General features: G+C 60.2%; 1 protein-coding gene and 1 long non-coding RNA gene across 19 annotated transcripts in view; one reads left to right on the forward strand and one right to left on the reverse strand.

Annotated features, from left to right (window-relative positions):
- Positions 1-14,279, reverse strand: ADAM33 (ADAM metallopeptidase domain 33). Of its 18 annotated transcripts, none has more exons than XM_017872629.1 (22): positions 13,970-14,279; positions 11,574-11,653; positions 9,149-9,225; positions 7,112-7,190; positions 6,859-6,935; positions 6,590-6,779; positions 6,305-6,370; positions 6,150-6,221; positions 5,833-5,999; positions 5,662-5,746; positions 5,442-5,584; positions 4,767-4,944; positions 4,583-4,672; positions 4,181-4,376; positions 3,925-4,033; positions 3,629-3,827; positions 3,467-3,544; positions 3,283-3,391; positions 3,052-3,199; positions 1,584-1,675; positions 1,343-1,415; positions 3-1,029 (listed from the first exon to the last, which is right to left on the reverse strand). In XM_017872629.1, exons 1-21 carry the CDS (start codon positions 14,064-14,066, stop codon positions 1,351-1,353), a joined length of 2,397 nt encoding a protein of 798 aa, XP_017728118.1. In that variant the 5' UTR covers positions 14,067-14,279; the 3' UTR covers positions 3-1,029; positions 1,343-1,350. The 18 variants fall into 18 exon arrangements, with proteins under 18 accessions (XP_017728108.1, XP_017728118.1, XP_017728117.1 ...); XM_017872628.1 differs by having other exon boundaries at positions 6-1,032; XM_017872630.1 differs by having other exon boundaries at positions 60-470; positions 7,112-7,187.
- The window catches only part of LOC108530018 (uncharacterized), a 7,351-nt gene continuing 4,753 nt past the window's right edge, over positions 12,472-15,069 (forward strand). Inside the window, exon 1 of the long non-coding RNA XR_001885739.1 lies at positions 12,472-12,608. This is a non-coding gene — a long non-coding RNA (uncharacterized LOC108530018). The remainder of the gene's footprint in view (positions 12,609-15,069) is intronic.

The following is a 15,069-nucleotide window of genomic DNA, read 5'->3' on the forward strand; positions in this document are numbered from 1 at the left end:
AATATGTCTTTCTAAAATTTATTTTAGAGACAGGGTCTTGCTCTGTCACCCAGGCTGGAGTGCAGTGGTGTCATCATAGCTCACTGCAATGTTGAACTCAGGCTCAAGTGATCCTCCTGCTTCAGCCTCCTGAGCAGCAAGGCCTACAGGTACACACCACCACGCCCAGTTAATGTTAATTTTTTTTTTTTTGTAGATACAGGGTCTTGCTATGTTGCCCCGGCCGGTGTGGACCTCCTGGTCTCTAGTGATCCTCCTACCTCGGCCTCCCAAAGTTCTGGGATTCTCTCATAGGCATGAGCCACCATGCTTAGCCAACGTGTCTTTCTTCTGACTTCTACTTTGGTATCTTTTCTTAAATGGTTCCCTCTGTCCCCTCCCATACACAGAATGGGGGAGAGGCTGTCAGACTCTGAGCTCCAGAACCTCAGGTGCAGCACTGGGATTGTGGGTGGAGGCTGAGGAACCACCTAGGGGACAAGACAAGGTGGGAAGAAACAGGAAGGAAGGTCCCCAAAATTATGTTTGTTTGCAGGGGCCAGGCTCCAGGGCAGTGGGAGCTCAGTGAAACCATAGGGCCCCAGGACCTCTAGCTTCTGGCCAGCAGTCATGCCCTCCACAGAGCTGGGTCTGTGGAAATTGCATGTAGGAGATGCACCGGGCTCCCAGGACAGAACTCCTTTCAGGTGGCCAGCACTACCCAGCCTCCATTGGTGAAGGAGGTCAGGGGCTGTGTGACCTTTGCTTCTGAGACTGATGGATTATTGAGCTGGAGAGTATGCCCAGCAGTGTCCCCTTGCCCTCAGGAGCTTCTAATGTGGCTCTGGGTTCCTGGAGTGGGTGGGTCGAAGCTCTACTCGGGGAAGAAACTTCCAAGCTGCCTGAAGGTGCTGGAAGTCCAGTGATTCACTAGCTCTGCCCCTGGAGTTCAAGTTCCTGGAGTGGCTGTCAGTGGCCACCTGTCTTTAAATCTGTTCATTTCAGGAGCTGCCTCTCACCAGAGGCAGGATCTTGGCATCTGGACTTGATCTGCTGAGAATGAGGAGGATATATTGTCCCCTAAGGACTGGGGCCCCAGGCTGCAAGCTGTGTGACAGGGAGCCCATCCTCACTCAGTGAGGACCCATTAATGATCCAGGAAAAGCCACAGCTTCTCCCTCCCCAGCTCAGGGGCTTCCACCATCCTGGTCTCCATGATAACAGCTTCTCCAAGAGGTCATAAACTCATGTCCATAATAACCTGAGCCCAGAAACCTGATTAGGGGGCAGCAAGCTGAGGGGTGGGAGAGGTGGGAGGGTGGGTGATGAGAGGGGGAGGCTTTGAATCCCGGTCCCTGCCTACCTTGGGGGTCAGGCGGGACTGCGGGCCACAGGCTTCTCAGGGTGGCTGCTGGGCTCATGAGAGTTCTCGGGGCCTGGGAGCAAAGGTGGAGGGTGAATGCTGTGAATATGGTCAGCAGGAGACCCTGGGGCTGGGGGAGGGCACAGGGGACTCAAGGTGACTGGGTGCTGCCCATCTGGAAGGAGGCAGGAGGCATGAGCCCTTCCCTTCCCTCTCCACCTCCCCCTGGTGCCTCACTCACCCAGGGCCCAGGGCTGTCCAGTGGCTGTGGGGCCCAACTCCATGGGGTGAACGCCGCCCCGGGGGTGGTCCCTGTGTGGGCCATCCTTGGGCCTGAGCAATGTGATTAAGAGTCCAGGAGGTTGGCACAGTGACCCTGAGTGGGTTATTGCCTCCCCACAGCATGGTGTCCAGCCCAGGGAGTTCTGCGTTTACTGAGCTTCTTGGGGGCACCCGTCTGCTCCAAGTCACCCGCTCAGCTCCCTTCCTGCTCCCTCTTCAGGGAAGCCTTGCGATCCAGGCTCCACTTGAGCCTCATGCCCTCGGCTGGCACCTCCTCTCTCTAGTCCTAACATTTCCTCCAGGCTCTGGCACCACCCAGCAGCCTGGCACTCTCTGGATGTTGGCATCATTCAGCTTCCAAAGAACCCTGGACGTCTGCCCCTTCGGCAGCTATGTCCGCTCTCCTTGCCCCTGGGTACCCTGCTGCCCTTGATGATTCCAAGCCATCTTTGACTGTCCCCATCCCATCTCCCAGGGTCTTGTCATTTCCTGTGATGTTCCTTCCAAACACTCTCCCCTGCCCTAAGACTCCCCCCGCCTGGGGATGAGAAGCAGCCGCCGCCCTCTGCAGCGCCCCCTCGATGCTGACACACCAGGCTCTGGCCACCTTGCTGCTCTGCCCACAGACCCTCAATCACGACTCACTGTGTCAGGGTCCTCTTAGCTGCTACCTGGGGCCCAGGTGGTGCCCTGTCCCTGTTATGCCCTCTGCCCCCATCTCTGGCCCAAATCCTGCCATCTCCCTTGGCTTGCCTGGAGCACTCCCAAGACCAGGCTATGTCAGACATGGCCACAGAGTGCCTGCCCTGCCCAGGGCCCTGGTGCAGGGTGAATCCTAGGACAGCCATGCTTAGTATTATATGATTCCCCCCTCCACCACCACCCAGGTCACAGAGAACTGGGTTAGGGCAGGGCCCTGGCACAGGGGCAGCCAGCGCCTTGGCTGACCAGTGGTATGGAGTGAAAAGATGTGCTGGGCCCAGCATTTGGGAACTTCAAGGGGGTGATAGAGGCGATTTGGGCAGAGGAAGTGGCAAAGGGCTGAAAACTCATGAGACAGAGGCTAGACAGGCCTTCAGGGGCAGCATGGTACAGGGACTGCAATCTGAGCCGGGGAAAACAGGGCGAAGTCAAGGGTGAGGCATTCAGCTGGTGGGAGAAGCAGGAGCGTGAACAAGAGGAGCTGTACTGGGAGGTAGAGGGCCACGCCTTGCGGTGCTGGTGGTAGGGCAGGGATCCACCCCCTTGCTTGACTGGGAGGCCACTGGAACCTCCTGTTCAAAGCTACTTCTTTCCACAGCCTCTGGGGCTGCTCTCTGCACCTGGGGGCAAGGCTGAGGGCCTGCTCCAACTCCTGCAGCCCCAGCAGAACTCTGAGAAGGTGAACCGCAGGAGTAGGCTCAGGGAAGCAGGCACTTGGAGCCTACCCACTGCACGCAGGGTCCCTCCTGCAGCCCCAGCTGCATCGCTGCAGATGGGCTCCTGGGAGTCGGTAGCAACACCAGGCCAGGCCAGCCCCTGGGAGCAGAGGCAGCAGGACGCTGAGGAGCATGGCCAGCAGGAAGGTGTCACGGTCTGCGGGGATCGGGGGAAGGGGGGCTGAGTCCTGAGCAGGTGCACCACCCCAGCTCCTGCCCACATGCTCCCCACTGGTGTACTTTCAGGCTGCACAGGGCCGCTGTCCGTGCTGCCACCAAAGCCTGGGTTGTCACAGAAGGGTGGAGCCCAGCCTGGAGCACAGTGGCAGTTATGGTTGCTATTGCAAACCTGCAGAGAAGAGAAGGGAAGGAGGGTCACGTGGGATTAGAACCCCAAGGTCACCCCGACTCCTCAGGCTCTCACCCCATGGCTGTGGCAGGCAGTCAGGCAGCGATGCAGCTCCTGGAAGGCGGTGTTCTCGCAGCGCCTACTCTGGCACACCTACGGGCGGTGCACCAGGCAGTGAGTGGGACACTGGCCTGCAGAATTCAAGTGGCAAGGAAGGGTCGGGTGGGCAGAGCTCACCATTCTAGGTCCACACTGGGTGCCTGGTTCTACCATGCCCAGGCCAAGCAGGTCCAGCTGGGCACCAGGGAGTGCCAGTGCTCCCCGACAGGTCACTTCATGGCCATCTAGGTGAACGGTGGAATCCACTGGCACCATGTGCTGTATGAGCAGGCTGGGCTTTCCGCCCTGGCACTGTAGCTTCCCACACAAGGCATCCCTGGGGAGGAAGCAGAGAGGAATCGACAGCTGCAGTACCCCTGTTCCCCAAACCCACTCCATAGCTTCTGCTCCCTCCACTCAGCTCCACTCCCTACCTCCCTGCGCAGGGCAGGAAGTGGCCCTTGCTGTCCTGGCCGCAGTTCCCATGGGCATCTCCCGCAGAGTTCACCACCTGGAAACAGGCCTCGGGGGCTGGATGGGAGCCTGAGGAAGAATGGGCTAGGCTGGGGGCAGCTCGGAGAGGGGCAGCGCTCATCGGGCTCAGTTTCCCCTGCCCATCTTCCCCACAGTAGAAAACTGGCCCCACCAGAGGATGGGGAGCAGGGTGCAAGGGTGCTCATGTCCTCTCACCAGGCCCCCAGAGCTGCTGGCACTGCTGCTCCAGCGTGGGACATGCGCCATCCCAGCAGTAGCCACTGCCCCTGGCGCAGGGTGAGCCGTCCAGTAGGTAAACGTCTGGGGGACAGTGGGAGGAGATGCCCGTGCAGAACTCAGGGAGGTCACAGTCGCCCATGGCCTGGCGGCACAGCGCTCCAGCCGGCTTCAGCTGCGCAGGTGAAGGGTAGTGGGGAAAGCAGAGAGAGGCCGTGGGCAGTGAGAAGTCCACGTCGAGAGCGTGGCTCAGAGCTGGGGGAGCCAGGCCGACCCACGCCAGCACCCAACGGGGGAACCTGAGGGCACCAATTAACTAAGGCCAACAAACCGGCTCCCAAGCGGCCCGAAACCCTCACCCTGACCCTTTCATGCCCTCACCAGGCAGTGCACGCAGCAGTCCCCGTGGGCGCACTGGGCCCCCGGGCGCAGCGAGCAGTTGTGAGCAAAGCAGCAGAGGTCGCGGCACTCCTGGGACGAGAAAGGCAAGAAGTGACCAGGTGAGGGCGCAGCGCTCCAGACCTGGGCCAAGAGGGTGAGTGGGGGCCGGGCGAGCCGATTTAACCTGGCCAGAGCCGCAGTCACACTCCTCGCCCGCCTCCACGAAGCCGTTCCCGCAGCGCGCGGGCAGCACGGGGAGTCCGGGGTCCGGGGCATTAGAGAGGCACGCGCCGCCCCCCTTGCGGAAGAAGGCGCGCAGCTGGCGGCGGCTGCAGGGGCTGAACACGCGCGGGAACGGGTGCCTACTGGCACGGGGAGGGCATTGAAAGTGGAGAGACAGTCCCCCAACCCCCGCGCTTCTCCGATACCCACCCCTGGGCTTGGCTACAGCCGCCAGATGCGCAGACACGCCTGAGCGATGGGAGGCTCGAATCCTCTAGAGGCAGAGCCCAGAGAGGGGAAGTGACCCTCGCAAAGTCACACAGCGAGCGGGACGGAGGACGGTGTGGCCCCAAGAGTGGGCAGCCCGGGACCCAAGGTGGAATCGCGACCCGACGGTGCGCCTCCGGGTGTAAGGCGTAACCTCGCCAGGTTACTCAGAAAATTATCTTCATACCGTTGAAAATCCACTTTGCCTGAGCTTCTTCCCTTTAAGCCTCATAAACCACCCTGAAGCGGACACTATGATCATTATCCCCATTCTACAGAAGAGGAAACTGAGGGACGACCAAAGAAACGCAGCGGAGGAAGTCCTCAGGACTAGCCGCCCCGCCGCAGCCCCGACCCCCCACGAGCGTACCCGGTGGCCGCAGCCATGACGCAGCCTCCGGACTCCGCCGCAGCCTCCACGCAGCAGCCGTCGAGGTCGTGGCTGAGGCCGAGGCTGTGGCCGATCTCATGGGCCATGGTGGCTGCGGCGCCAATGGGGAGCTCCGAGTGGTCCTGGGGGACCGTGGGAGGGCGGTCACTGCGGCCGTAGAGCCTACCGTGTCTCCCCTCGCCCCGCCCGCGGGGCTCACCGTGCTCACGCCTCCCGAGCTCTCGGCGCGGCACATGCCCTCGACGGGCGCAAGGCCCACTGTGGCGCCCTGGAAGGCGCGGCCCCTGGGGGCGGAGCGCGGAGTGACCGGGCAGGGCCGGGAGGTGAGGCCGCCCCGCCCAGGACCCGAGTCCGGGTCAGAGGCACCCACGTGAGCAGCTGCGCGGAGTCGTGGGGCCGCTGCGCCCACAGCCTCCGGCGCCACTGCAGGAAGGCCCAGAGCGTGGCGTTGGCGTCCTGCGTGACGCGGCTGAGGTCCCGCTCGGTCCACACTTCCAGACCGGTCAGCACCACCTGAATGTCCAGAGTCCTGAGAAGCTGAGAGCGAAGCGGAGCTGAAGCCAGGACAGGGCGCCCCACCGCGCCGCTGCTCCTTCACGGGGGCGCCCTTTCTCTTCCCCGCACCCCACTAGCACCTGCCTGTCCTGCCGCCGCCACCCGCATCACCACTCTCTCCCCGCCCCCAACCTGGTCCACGTAGTTGGCGACTTCCAGGAGACGCTGTTTGGTGTGGTTCAAGTTTCGCTGCTGGGTCAAGAACTGGGAAGGCAGAAATCCCGGTGGCTTGAGGTGCTGAGCTGGCCCCATCACAGACCCCGCCAACCCCTGGGGTCTCTCCTCACCAGGGTGTGGTCTGCCACAATGTACAGTTCCAGGTACCTCCGGGTCCTGCGCGCTTCTCGCCTGTCCTGCAGAGGGGCAAATGGGGTCCCTGAGTGGAAGCTGCTGGGCTTGAATCCTAACCACCAACCCCAGCTCCCAGAAAGAAATTTAACATGTTTGCTGGAACTTGTTTCTTCAGACTCCAATAAAAATACTGGGACTTAAGGCCTGTGAATTCCTGTCTCTTTTGATTTGGAGAGCTATAGATACAGCATTCCCACTCCCATCCCCTGGATGCCCCTGACCCTGCTCTGGGGAGCCCCAGGAAGGCTGGCCATGCCCGCTTTGTCCCCAGGATCTCTGTGGCCACAGGCTCCTTTCCAGGTGAGCAGCTGCTCCATCCGGAAGATCTTGTGGGTCGAGAAGTCCTTGGAGCCCCGGGGTGGCCAGGGTCGCAGATAATAGCTGGCATTGCTGCTGAGGGTGATCAGGCCACTAGGGTGCAGAGAGGTAGGAGTGGGTGTGAGGGAGCTCTTTCCCCATCCCAGGCCCAGCCTCCTCTCCCAGAGCTCACCTCATCCCAGAGCAGGTGCAGAGGACTACCCAGGAGTTGGGGAAGCCCCTTACTCGCCCATGGTAGTAGCAATGATCCTAGGGAGGAAGGGGCCAGCCCCACATCTCAGCCAGGGCTAGAGCAAGAGGGGCAAGAGGGAGGGTGTGGTAGGGGCTGGCTCCAACCTTCCCTTAAGAATGCAAGGAGGAGTAGGGGTAGGAATGGTGGGGGGTACCTCTGGGGGTGCATCCCAGAGCCCATGGAAGCATCTCACCTTGTGATTGGGGGCCAGTACCACTGGCCGCCCATCTGGGCCGTAGTGGGTTTCTATGTATCCTGGGGCCAGCAGCCTGCTGAGAGGGGGTGTTACAGGGAGCATTGAATTTGGCTTCTTCCTGCTGCCTCCAGGATGTCTCCCAGCCTTCCTCCCTAAATGCTAATGGAGCAGCTTTATGAGTGAGGCACTCAGTGTGTCTTAGGGAAGGGACAGGAGCAATGGTGACTTGTTCAGATCAGAAACTCTTGGGGTAGAGGAAGACTTGGTGATGGTTTTGTTGTGGGAGGTGTGAGTATGGGAAGTGCCAGGGAGGATGCCAGGGAGGAGGAATGGGAATAGGGGAAGAGTTTGTGGTTCCCAGGGGACCTGCAGCAGGCAGCAGGATCCACAGGTCGGGAGGGGAGGAGTCAGGAGACACTGCCGAGGAATGGGACTTGGAGTTAGGGAAATGCGGCAACCTCCCCAGGTTCCCCTGCCTGCTGCCCTCCTTTGTTGGGCATCTGGTCAATCCTCTTGCCCCCACCTACCCTAGATCCTTGAAATGTTTTCCTCAGACTTCTAGACCCCACATACCTCCCATCTGTCCTTCAGTGATTGAAGCTCACCCACTGCCTCCAGAGAAAACAGAACCCCCACCTGCCCACGCTGCTTCCGCCCTCCCCGCTTTCTCCACACCCTACTCCGGTAATGATTTCATTTTCAGGCTTCATCTCAACAGGATCTTTCCCATGTGGACAGATCAATCATAAGTCAATATCTCTTCTTTAAAGAAAATCCTTTACCCCAACCTCACCTTGGCCTCATTACCTCCAGACCACCCCCTAATGATGACTGCTTCCCACCTCCCGGGCATTCCACCACCTGCCCCAGCTCTGCCCCCCACCCTTGCTCCACACACACCCGCCACCCTAGGAGGTAGGTGATGTGACCACTCCATTGAAATGGTAGGGACGTTGGCCCCAGGGAAAATATGGTTGGGCATAGTGGAACTAGAGTTTGTTCCCAGTCCATCCAACTCCACAAGGGAGAATAAAGTACATGTCAAGTGCTCAGAACAGTGCCTGCAGTCATACAAGCACTCAGTAGGTAATATATATTGATAATACAGTCTGGGTGGTTTTAAGAGCCGGTGCTCCAACTGGGACAGCCACCCCACCTAGCCCAAGGCACCTTCCTGAGTACAGGTCTGCCTGTCCCTTCCCCAGCTCAAAATCTTTGGCTCTGGATGGTCCAGGACACTGAGCACCAAAATGGCCTTTTCTGTGATCTGACCCTCCTGGGACTCCCCAAATTCTTTCCCCCTGTTCCCCTCCCTGTAGATGGAGACCTTCCAGGCAAGTCAGACAAACTGCTGCCCCCAAGTGTAGCCACTGCATCTTCTTCTTTTTTCTTTTCTGTTCTTTTCTTTTTTTTCTTTTTTTGAGACAGAGGCTCACTCTGCCTAAGCTGGAGTGTGCAGTGGTGTGATCTTGGCTCACCACAACCTCTCGCTCCTGGGTTCAAGCAATTCTCCTGTCTCAGTCCCCTAAGTAGCTGGGATTACAGGCGCCGCCACCACGCCCGGTTAATTTTTTGTATTTTTAGTAGAGACGGGGTTTCACCATTTTGGCCAGGCTGGTCTCAAACTCCTGACCTCAGGTGAGCCACCTGCCTTGGCCTCCCAAAGCCACCGCATCTTTGTCCCTGCCCTTCACTTAGCCTGGAGTGCCGGCCTGTCTTTGGGATCCCTCTAGGATTTCTTTAGACTCAGCATATCTTGCAACTGTCCACTAGATGGTGCTCACTCATCTCCAGCAAGGAGCTGACAAGCCACTCCTGGGGTTGGGAGCATGGATGTGCCCCACAGCCGGGCTGACAGCCTCAGCCGTCCTCTTCAGCTTCCAGGGGGCCAGCCACAGGCCTGCGTGACCCTCCCTGTCATCTGCACCCTCTCTGGGGTCCTCTGCCCATCCAGCCACCCGCACAGATCCGTGTCAATCCCTGCCCCACAACACTGACCCCCTCCTCCCAGCCCTACCCCAGCCTGGCACTCACTGGTTCTTCTCCAGCTCAAGCAGGAGCTCCTGGCCTTCAGCCTCCAGGGCCACCAACCCCATGTCTGGCTTCAAGACCTGGGCAAGAAAGAGTGTGGGGCTGAGATGGTGGCCTCCAGGCCTCCTGCCTGTCAGAGAGCAGGTGGCCTGTGCAGCTGGCTGGGGAGGAAGTTCTTGAGGAGAACGTGGGCTGGGGGGTCAGCAGGACCCCCCACATACTATGGAGGGTGTGGAGGAGGTGAGAACATACAAAGATGTTCCCAAGCTCAGAATGTTTGCTGCCCTGACAACAGCCACTTGGAAGGGCATTGGCGCAGCCTGCCAGGCATGCCGACATCCTCCCTAGAGACCTGAGGTCCCAGAAAGGTGCCCCTCGCCTGGCCCGCCCTCTTCTTTCATGCCCAGAAGGGGCATCAAAAGCAGGGGAAGACAGAGGAGTGCTGAGGACATTGTGGGGGCATCAGGTAGCCAGGGCCAGGGCCTCCTCACAGCCTCTGCTACCTGAGGCTTGTTTCCAAATAAGCTGCTGCTCATTCCCTATAGAATTCAAACTTTACTCCCCCACTTCCAATTTTGGCAAACTGCTCCCTCTTCCAAAGTTTTCCTGGGCCTCCAGCAGTCCCTGTCCCCCCTGCTCCGACACCTGCTTCACTGGACCCACGAAGTTAAACATGGACGCCGTTCCAGCCAAGAGAACACACTGGCTCTCAGCTAGGTGTCAGGAGGCTGGCTTGGCCGGCCAGCCCTCTCTCCTTCCCCCACCCTCTTGGTATCTCCCACCCTGTGGGAACACCCCACTTTCCCCTTGTCCACTCAGCCTGGCTGGGGGCCCAGAGTTGGAGCCGGCCCAGGAGCTTCCTGGGAGGCTGCTGTGCCTTCGGAATGTTTAACGCCCGACTCCTTTTCTCCAAAAATGCACTGGGCTGGGGCCCTGTCCAAGGGTCTCAGAGTCTTTGGAGCGAGTTCTTCCTTTGCAAGTGGGGAGCAGATGGCCCTTGCCTCCCTGGCCACAGACCCCACAAGACCTCTGACATGAGCTCATGTGGCTGGAATGTCACTTGCTTTATTGGGGAAAGGTTTGCAGTGGGAGAAAGGCGGTGGCCCAGATGGAAGGCCATACTCGAGGTCCCCGTTCCTCTGCAGCCCCTGCTGTCTTTACTCTTGCCCTCCTGGTACCCTGCCCCTTGATATATACCCCGCTTCTTGAAATGTGAGTGTTTCCTGCCTGTTGGAGGGGATACCCAACCTCTACTCTGTCTTCTGTACCATCTTGGCAGGCTTCCTGGGGGCAAAGGCCCACAGTTATGGGGAGCAGGGTCCCTTTGGAGCTCTTCTCTTGGTCACAGCCCATGCCAGACAGACAGGGAGGCCCAGAGGCAGAGTGACCCCAGTGTGTGCCCAGCCTTCCCCTCCCGGGGATGGGGAGGGCAATCTCAAAGCTCAGACCAGTGCTGTGCTTGACCAGTGCAATGGGGGCCTTGTGGACCTAGGGGATCCCAGTGAGGGCCCTGGGTTGGGAGCTGCTAGGTCTCTGGGGGCCTCCCAGCCTTCATGATAATGCTCCCCTGCCTTCCCTCTTGCTGGGTTTGGACAGTAGGGCTGAAAATTCCAAACAAAGAGGGCTCTCTAAGTGGGGCAGGGGTGTAGCCAATGGTTTAAAATCGTTCAGACCTTAGTGGGTCTCAGGCTCCCAGCCTAAAGAGCTGTGTGACCACGGACAATTTCCCTGGGATTGTCTGGGATTCCGTTTGCCCATCTGTAAAATGGGCATATCAAGGGTACTGGCCTCTTAGTTTGTAGCACAGATATTACGGTACAAACAGATGGGGCATGGTTATTCTGGAAGCTTGTGAAGGGCGGGATTGGGAGGAGGCTGGGGCAGAGCATCCTGCAGAAGCACATAGCGTGGTCTCACATCTGGGGGGCACCAGGAGAGTGACCACTGCCCCCCCCACCAGAAGTGGATTCCACAGGAGCCAGTGAGGCTGAAGGTTCAGGCCCTCAGTGGTGGGGCCCTGAGAGGGACAGCAGTGTGTCCACAGGGTCACATGTTCTGGTCAACTTTCAAAAGGTTTTCTTTTTGGTGCTTTTTTTTGTTTTTTAGGCTCCTGAAAAGCTTCAGGCCCCACAAACCCTGGACTCACTTCTGCCTGGTGGGGTGGGGGTGGCCCAGATCATCCAGGGCGGGAGGGAAAGGGGGAGGTGGGGCGGAGAAAGCTGAAATGACTTCCATGTGTACGGACTCACGAGATCTAGATGTCCAATCCCCAGTGCCCTCTTCTGCCCACTCGGCAGGGAGGGGCCTACAGGAGCAGTGACTTGGTGGTTCTGGGGACCCCAGCAAAACTGGAAGCTGTAATGTGGAGGAGACAAAAGGGATGGGAGTTTCAGGGCCCCCGTGGAGGACGAGGTGACATGGCACTGACCGGCTCCTCCAGGCAGACGGTGCGCCAGGGTCGTCCATCCAGGACCCAGTGGGGGGTGACTGGCTGCCCAGGGATATGTCCTGGAGTGAAGACAGAGCACAGGGTGAGGGGGACCTGAGGAACACAGGGGCATGGGACAAAGCAGAGGGAGGGGGTTAGAGGACATCCCCAGGGAGGCACTGGAGGCCTTTCGGGGCAGACTCCATCTTCAACATGCGTGGGCTCAGCCTAGAGAAGGAGGGACACCCATGGGCATCCTTGAATCTGAGGAGCTACCAAGGAGGAGGAAAAGAGAAGGCTGGGAAAGGACAGCTCAGCTGGGGACACGGGAGTCCCCTGACCTTTGGTAGAGGGGCAGGCTTGGGGTCGGTGATCACAAGAAGCCAAGGCCGCCAGTGCAAAGGGGAAGGGAAGAGGGAGGCAGCCTCGGGTATTTTTAGATGGGCAGCGGATGCTTTCAGGGTGAGAGATCTATGAAGAGAGCACGCCTGTGCAGCCTCATCATCTGAGAAAAACAACAGCCAGATGTGGCCTTGTGAGGCCCACCTTGCCCGGAGCTCCCTCGGGGACTCCGTCCTCAGGCAGAGTTTTGGTACCCTGGCCCAGAAGGCCCCTCCTCATCTCTTCAAGGTGAGGGGAGGCTTCCGGACCGAGCCTTGGTGCTCCCTGGCAGGATGTGCCTAAGGGGGCTCTAGGAGGAATCCCAGAGCCAAACATTACTCAGAGGGCGCCTGGAATGCTTCCAGCCCCCCACCAGCCCCAACCACTCCCACAGGCCCATCCTGCAGGAGCCAGGCCCCAGGCACTCAGAGCCTGCAGCGGCCCTCCTTCCCTAGGTACCCAGTCCCAGCTCCCAGAACGGACAAGCCCCGCCCCCACGCAGCCCTGGCCTCAGTCCTGCTGGGCTGATGGCTGCCTGTGGAAGTGACTCAGCTCCTGCTAGGCCACCCTAACTTCTTTTTACTCCTCCACCTTCTCTCCCAGACTCCAAGCATCAAAGACCCTTCCTCCAAGAAGCACTCCTTGATTGGATGAGTGAGTTGCCATCAGGCAAATGGGGACCAAGAGGAGTCTGCCACCTTGGAAAGGAGGCTAGAGGGGCCAGTGCAGGGAGGGCTCTGAGTGGATCTGGGGGAGGGGAAGGAGAAGGAGAGGAGGTCTCTCAGCCCAGAGAGAACTTAACTGAGAGTAGAGAACCAAGCTTTGCTGCTCCTAGGCCTCTAAGGGTTTGGGGAGGAGGTAGGGTGGGCTCAGGCACAGGTGTGTGGGTGCAGTGTGGGTATGGGTGCTCTCCACATGGCCTTGCACACACATGCTGGCCACAGGCACCCTGACCCCAATGAGGGGGAGAGGGGCAGAGCTGGAGCTCCAGTGACTGGGTGGATGGGAGTGGACCCCGAGGGAGCCAGGTTGGTATTGGGCACATAGAGCCCCCCTCTACCAGGGGTCCCGTCGCCTCCCCTGGCCCCGGGATAGGGCTCAGAGGAGAGGGAGTAGTGGACCGCCTAGGACCCTCCCCTGGGGCCAGAACAGAGCAGACCCCTGTACCTGTTTGGTCCCCACACAGTGCTGTGGAAGCCATGGCCCAGGCTGCACAGCCCAGCCCAGCCCTGCATGCCTCCTCCTTGGTTGCCCCCCCTGTGCCCTGCCAGGCACTTGCTGTGCAGTACTGGCTAATCCTCCCACCCGCTTGCAGAGGTTGTTACCAGCCCCATCTTAACATCTTTGTTTGGAGGGAGTACGCTGAGGAGACAGTGCTGCCGTCTTCCCAGAGCACAACTAAACAGGCACCTTCTGTCTGGAGAGGCCCTTCTCTATCTCACCAAACAAGGCAACAATATAAACAACATGCACACTGCCCTGTCGCCCTGGGAGGAGGGACTAAGGGTGAGCAGGGCAGAGGCCACAGCTAGTTCTGCACCCTGAGAGCAAAGCAGGGACTCTGGGGGACTCTTGGGCATGGGGGCTTCCTGGAGGATGGAGCCCCGCTGAGTCCTAAAGGGTGGAGGTGCAGGAGCTGGTCACATGGTGGCCGGCGGATGGGGGTTGGGAGGTTGTGAGAGGGAGAATCCAGGCAGAGGGAGCTATGGGCTGGGGGCTGGGGCTGGGCTGCCCCGAGGGGAGGGGGCCACGCCCTCCGCTTTGCCAGAGGAGCGGCAGCCGGGCAGTGTGGGCAAGTCCTGGCCCGAGGCCAGCCCAAGTACACTTGTGCGTCCCTGGGCAGGTCCCACGGAGACGCCCCCAAACCGTCCCCACGCCCTGACCTACTGGCCGTGTGGTCCCGGGGCTGTGCGACCCTCTGCGCGCTGATCCGGGCTCTGAGCAGAACCCATCCCCTCCACCACCACCACCTCGCCTCGCCTGCCCCTCAGGGCGCACCCCGCCCGGGTCCTCACCTTGAAGCACCCCGGCGCCCGGCACTGGCCAGAGCAGCAGCAGCAGTAGCAGCAGCAGGAACGGGGACCCCCGAGCTCTCCCGGGTCTCCAGCCCATAGCTGTGAGCTTCTCGGCCTCTAGGCTGTGGCTCGCAGCTGCGGCTCCGCCCGGGCTGGATCGCGGCCGACCCACGTCCCATGCAGCCCCAGGCCGCCGCCTTCGGACCTTCCCGCCCCCACCCCCTACGGCCCGCCCTCGCTCCCGCCTCCCCTCCCCGCCAACCCCGCTCGGAGCCTGGCCTGGGGCCCCGACGGCGTGCGCCCTGGGGGGGCCGGGACGCCACTCCCGGACCGCGGCCCCTCGAGGGGTGGAGCTGGGCGGAGAAGGGAATCCATGCGGCCTCGGGTGACCGGCCTGAGCCGTCCCTCCCCGTCGGTCTCAAAGGGCCTCTACTCCTGTGAGGGGTAGAGAACCGCTGGGAAGGTTCTTTGAGGACCGCGGCGTGGTGGGGTGGGGCGATGGGCAAAGGCCGCCTGTCGCTGCTGAAGTCGGCCCTAGAAGCGCGATCTTCTGTGGTCTCCTGGGGCCAATCTCGGTGCCCTCCTCGCTACCCGTCCTGCCCTGAGGAGAACCTGGTGGAGGTTGAGTCGGGTCATCCACCTGCGCTGGGTGCCCCCAGGGATGGGAAGGTCCAGGCCACTGGCTGCGGCTGTCAGTGTTGCTGTCTCCGAACCACAGTGGCCGCCAGCCGCTGACCCCGGGGAGGAGGGAGCCAGTAGAGACGGAGGTCTTGGGGGCTTCATTGCTGGGCAAAGGCGGTGCAGCGGACAGAACAACCCTTTGTCCCTGGCGGTGGCCAGATGACAGAATTGTATAAAGCTACAGACTCCCAGACCTTGGAGACCTTTTTGGCCTCAGTAACACCTGTTTCATGTTTTAAAGTTTTGTTTTCCTACTCGGTGTAAATTTGGATGAGATGTTGACTTTTTTTTTTTTTTTTTGAGATGGAGTCTCCCTCTGCCTCCAGGCTGGAGTGCAGTGGCACGATCTCAGCTCACTGCAATCTCTGACTTCCTGGTCCAAGCGATTCTCCGGCTCACTGAAAGCTCCGCCTCCCGAG

This window comes from Rhinopithecus bieti, unplaced genomic scaffold (genome assembly GCF_001698545.2).
Source record: "Rhinopithecus bieti isolate Rb0 unplaced genomic scaffold, ASM169854v2 scaffold_7580, whole genome shotgun sequence".
Lineage (NCBI taxonomy): Eukaryota > Metazoa > Chordata > Mammalia > Primates > Cercopithecidae > Rhinopithecus > Rhinopithecus bieti.